Below are 5,555 nucleotides of genomic sequence, written 5' to 3' on the forward strand. Positions count from 1 at the left end.
ATTTTTTTGTCAATTTTGTTAATGTCATATTTTAAATAAAAAAATACTCAGTTGGTAATCATATAACTAAAAATAATCGTTGCAATGAACTTAAATTTAACAAAATATTTTTAATATATGTAAAAACAATGTAAAATATAAAATTATAGATATAAAATAAACTCAATTAAACAATGAAAAATAATAAAAAATCTCAAATGTATGTTTGTTTAATTGAAAACGATTTTTATGAAATATTTTTAAAGAACCTGCCAAACAAAAGAAAATATTTTACACAGATTCATCCAAACACCAGAAAATATTAGCTTTTACAGAAAAGTAAGTCATTTTTCTGAAATCATTTTTCGGAAGCCATTTTCAGTGAAACAAACGGAGCCTAAAAGAAATACTATGCAAACTGAAAATTAAGACAAAAATGAATTGTAATGGTTTCTTACTGCCTTGGCCGTCGGTCTTGTGGTTGCCTTTGCTGGTCAGTTCTGCAAGCACGGTTCCGTCATCGTGGTTGTGGTTGTGTTTGTCTTCTTATTCTCTATCTGAGGTATTCCACAAGAAGAGAACTTGTACTAATTGCAATACCAAATCCGGTGAAGGGCGATAGGAGGACGGCGAGAATTGGGTTCATAGCCAGCTGCATGATTCAAGGAAGAATATTAGAAGCATAACTCCGATTCCCTCCCTCACTGCCGATTATCGAAGCAAAAGAAAATAGTAATACAAAGGACTTGGAAACATATTAATAGTTGGGAACTGAACCAAATTCGTGAATTGCTAATAAGGAACCGAAATCTGATGCACCAGCCTTTTTTTTTAACCACGAACTGGGTACATTACACAACTAGGAGAAACAGAGACACATTCCTTCTTTACCATAATTTAGAGCTCAATGTTGTACATGAAGGCAGGCAATAGAATCGACGCAAAACATTTCCTTTTGTCAAATCAAAGATCTAGATATCACAAATATGAATCCAATTCACTTAGCTTTAAATAGGAATTACCTTATTTTATGCTGTTAGCAGCAGACAGAGGCTTGGCAGAAGAGCACAACATTGGCAACCAAACGAGCTTAATCCGGAAAGCAAAACTTGCATAGATGTAGCACCAAACAAGTTAATGCTAACTATTGTCTCAAAAACCCACTAAACATTAGAAGTAATGTTTACCTCCCTAAGCAATACTGTGCCAAGTCATCATGTTAAGGAAAGAGACTCAAAGTAGTACCAGCTGGAGGTGCCGATTGGGACCAGCCACTTGCCTCAGCACTTTGCAGTGAAGTGTTGAGTTTTCTTCGAGCCTTTTGCCAGTGAACTGTTGAGGATTCACCCCTGTATGTTCATCAGTGCAAATACAAGCTCTGCTTGGCAGGAAACAGCCATCTTAATGAATAAAGGCGGAGGCTCCGATTACAGCTGCAAAGGGGATATAGTTTCCACAATTTCCCTCCCCCCCTCCCCAAGTTTTTGGGTTTTAAACAGTACCGTCAACAAGATTCTCACTTCAAATGTCTGAGAAGAAAATCTTCTCAAAAAGATCACGGGTGAAAAGTGAAACATGTTGTACAACATTTCAGATCAAAATTGATTTATTAGATCGTATGATGAGATCCACAAATAAGGTGGCAGTCCATAAATTTGCAGAAAAGCCCTTACTGACCATTTCTGTAAGAAGTTGTGTTGCCTCTGAGGTATAGCCGTTTCGAAAAAACCCTTGGATCATTACATTATAACAGCAGCTATTAGGCAAACAATCATTATCTTCCATGCTCCTAAACAACTGGTATGCTTCATCTGGCAATCCCTCTTTACAGAACCCATTAATCATTATAGCATACGCGTAAACATTTGGTTTTAAACCATTGATTGAGAGTTCACAAAATAATTCCTTTGCAACTTTGATATGCCCAGTTTTGCACAAGCCATCAATTAGGATACTGTAAGAAACAATATTGAGTTCCACCCCACTGTTCCGCATTGCTTGAAAAAATTTCAATGCCTCTTCGAGTTTACCACTTTTGCAAAAACCATCTAGCAAAATCGAACAGGTCACCAGGTCTGGAACTTGTCCAGAAGCAACCATCTTTTTCAAAAGTTCACATGCCGTAGAAACTCTCCCTAATTGACACATACCTTGCATAAGAGTGCTGTATGTGACAGTATCCGGGATTAGTCCTGTTTGAGATATTTCATGAAAGAGTTCCATTGCTTTGTCTAACCTTTTAGCTTTACAATGTCCATTGATCATGATGTTGTAACTAAGTATATTAGGTGCACAACCCTTCTTGATCATCAACTGAAACACTCTTCTAGTTTTATCCATTTTGTTTTGCAAGCAATAGCCGTTTATCAATGCATTATAGGTAACAACTTTAGGTTCAATGCCTTGCTTTCTCATCGTGTCAACAATAGCTTCAGCTTCAGAAATCGTTCCTTCTTTGCAATATGCATCAACCAATATAGTATAGGTGAAAATACTAAGTGAAATATTGTTATCCACCATTTCATTCAAAAGCCTTGTTGCCTCCTTATGCTGACCTGAATTACACATACCATGAATTAAGCAATTGTAAATAACAATATCCGGTCTAATGCCCTTAGCCTTCACTTTAGAAAAGAGCTCGAGAGCCTCGTTTAACAACCCGTTTTTACAGAGACAGTCAACGACACTACTATATGCTACAATATTCGGTCCAAAACCTCTTTCTTCCATCATCCTTAGAAACGTAATAGCTCTATAAGTATTTCCAGTCTTACACAATCCATTAAGTATTGTATTGTAAACAATTAAATTAGGTTGATACCCTTTTTCAACCATTTCATCAAACAAACACACAGCTTGAGAAATCTTACTTTGCTTACAAAATCCATTAATCAAAGTAGACAAAGTTACAACATCAGGTTCAATCCCTAACTTCAACATCTTCCCCAAAACAGAAAACCCTAAATCAATTTGATTTAACTGACAAAAGGTATTAATCAAGATGTTCAAAGAATAGACGTTATGGGAAACTCCTAATAATTCCATTCGGCTAAACATAGAAACAACAATGGCATAATGTTTCATTCTAACAATGGCTGCTAATAGTTTAGTGAACTCCAAAATTGAAGGCTTTGGGTACTTCTCAATCATCTTATTAAACAAAGTCCAAGCGTCATCAACATTATTGAAGCGGTCATACTTTTTCGGGTTTCCCCTTACAGACATTGAATTCTTACTTAAAGCTTCGATGTGGGTACCAATGGTGTTAAAAGAGCAAGAAAAAGAAGAGTGTAAACTAGAAAGATTCCTTCCATCAGTAACAAATGAACGAAGAAATAATGAAGAATTGAACTTACCCATATCTAGAAAACCAGCAAAATGAAAGAATAAGGGCTAAGCTTCAAATGAAACCACCATTAACAGTACAGGAGAGCCAGAGAGGAGAATGGGAGGACGAGTTTTGCCGTTTCGACTGGTTAAGGAATCATTTGGTATGGGGAAACTACACAATTAGTCACCATACTTTCATAAGTTTTCATTCTGAGTACCAAAAAAGTAAAAACTTTCATTTTAAACATTGCGATAAAAAAACATGTTCTGATTTCAGCTTTTTCTCAAATATTTAATTCTTTTGGTCACCATACTCCTCTTGAATTATGTTATCTGAGTCATTAATTATATGATTTAGACTTATCATGTATTTAGGTGAAAATATCATTTTTGGTAAAGTTTTTGTGAATTAAATTTTTAACACAACATTATTTTAGTATTTTAACCATAACTTGAGTTACAGATTTCTGTTTTAAACTTATAACATACCATTTGGAAGGAAACCAAAAGACCTAGTTGAAGTATGCCGAGGCTCAAGTCACGATACAATATTCTTTAAAAACAATACCTCATTCACCTATAATTGGTTTTTTTAAGCATGTTGATACATTAACACTCTTATTGAAATACAAAATCGGTAACGGCTTAAGCATAAAATTAACATCTATTTTTTGAGGCTTAAGCAATATTATTAGACATGTTTTAAATCCAATTTCTAATAGAGAATAATTGGAGAACATAAAAGACCCCATATCACTCTAGAACTAAACTATAAATGCTTATCTTATATTGATAAATTTTCTATTTTACCAAAACAATTAGTCAAATAATACAAAATTTCATTCATTTGAATCTTGAAAACTTATCTAAACTTAGAAAGGTGATCTTCCATATCTTAGTCTTTTTTTTCTTTTCTTTGTAGAACTTCTTGTATAATCATCTTGTATGCTTTTGAGCATATATTTACAATGTACTCTTGGTCATGTGATAGAAATGAAAATTATTTACATCTTTTACTTGGTTTGTGAATGACCAATAATGAAAATATTAGGCAAAATTTTTAAGTAATAAACCAACATGAATGTTAGAGTTTAATAGAGAATTTTTTTTTTAGCTTGTAAAAAAAATATTTTCCTTGTTCTCTATGACAAGAATCAAACATTGCATTATTCTTGAAATAATTAAAAGATTTTTTTTTTGGATCTTAAATCCTACATTGGTTCCACTTTAATGGACCTTAGGTGTTGTATATAATGTGTACAATAATATATAGATAATGCTACACATACCTCACCCAACTAAAGGGTCACCTTATTAAGGAAACTACCTTGCTTAGCACACGCCTCGCTTGGGTCCAAGGATACATAACTTAATCATTATGATAATATGGCTGTCAAGTCATCAACATATCCTGCAACCCAATCACGTCAAGTTATGTAACTGACTTAACAAGGGCACTATTGAATGAAAAGCCCACTAATTAAAGGGCATATGGCTTATGTAAGTCAACTTTATATATTTCTCCAAACCCTATGGTGGGAGGGATCATTTTTCGCACTTTCCAACCTCTCTCTCAACTCATTCACTCTCTATGCCTCGTTTGCCTCTACTTCATACACGGCTTTTCACCTACTAAGTGAATCATCAACATCATCTCCATCCACATTCACCCCTTAATAATTGGTAAGGTTAGCATGGTTAGACATGGCTCATTCCAACTTAAGTATTCTCGCTAATAAAGATGAACAAGAACAAAATCCAAAAACCTGACTATAACCTTTAGCAACTTAGGATAAACCGCAAGCTGGTGCCCAACAACTTTTCCCTTAGCAACCTCAACCCCAAGAATAGCTGCAACCAAGTTATCATTATATCCCATATAATCCTTATGATCCACACTACTTGCATTATGCGAGTTACACCCAACATGCACCAATGAGATACTAAACTTAGTACCCACCATCTTCCCCAAATTACCTCTACTCTACCCCAAGAGAGCAAACCTCTCAAAATTTTAATGCAAGTTCACAATAGTTTACGTAAATGCAAGAAAAAAAATGAAATCTTAGAAGAGCAACTATCCATGTAGCAATGACTTTATCAACAGTAGCAAGAAGTTAATACTCGCAACAAAATTATTGAATAGTTATGAGATAACTAAAATCCCTAATCTTAGGCGCCCTAACAAGACGACTAACATGAAGAAATAAATTAGTTGTCTCTTCACAAGTAGAGAGGCCCAACAG

General features: G+C 34.5%; 1 protein-coding gene across 4 annotated transcripts; it reads right to left on the minus strand.

Moving 5' to 3' along the window:
* Positions 1 to 236: 236 nt before the first annotated feature.
* On the minus strand, positions 237 to 3,501 carry LOC105798091 (pentatricopeptide repeat-containing protein At1g62930, chloroplastic). 4 transcript variants are annotated; one of them, XM_012628000.2, is made up of 3 exons: positions 3,336 to 3,501; positions 1,002 to 2,534; positions 237 to 631 (listed from the first exon to the last, which is right to left on the minus strand). In XM_012628000.2, exons 1-2 carry the CDS (start codon positions 3,337 to 3,339, stop codon positions 1,570 to 1,572), a joined length of 969 nt encoding a protein of 322 aa, XP_012483454.1. In that variant the 5' UTR covers positions 3,340 to 3,501; the 3' UTR covers positions 237 to 631; positions 1,002 to 1,569. The 4 variants fall into 4 exon arrangements, with proteins under 4 accessions (XP_012483454.1, XP_052476498.1, XP_012483453.1 ...); XM_052620538.1 differs by having other exon boundaries at positions 1,002 to 1,087; positions 1,225 to 3,501; XM_012627999.2 differs by having other exon boundaries at positions 1,002 to 1,087; positions 1,167 to 3,501.
* Positions 3,502 to 5,555: the final 2,054 nt, after the last annotated feature.

This window comes from Gossypium raimondii, chromosome 9, assembly GCF_025698545.1.
Source record: "Gossypium raimondii isolate GPD5lz chromosome 9, ASM2569854v1, whole genome shotgun sequence".
Lineage (NCBI taxonomy): Eukaryota > Viridiplantae > Streptophyta > Magnoliopsida > Malvales > Malvaceae > Gossypium > Gossypium raimondii.

What these genes read in the sequence shown, in the direction of transcription:
- LOC105798091 (XM_052620538.1), bottom strand. Translation starts at nt 3,339, where the DNA reads ATGGGTAAGTTCAATTCTTCATTATTTCTTCGTTCATTTGTTACTGAT.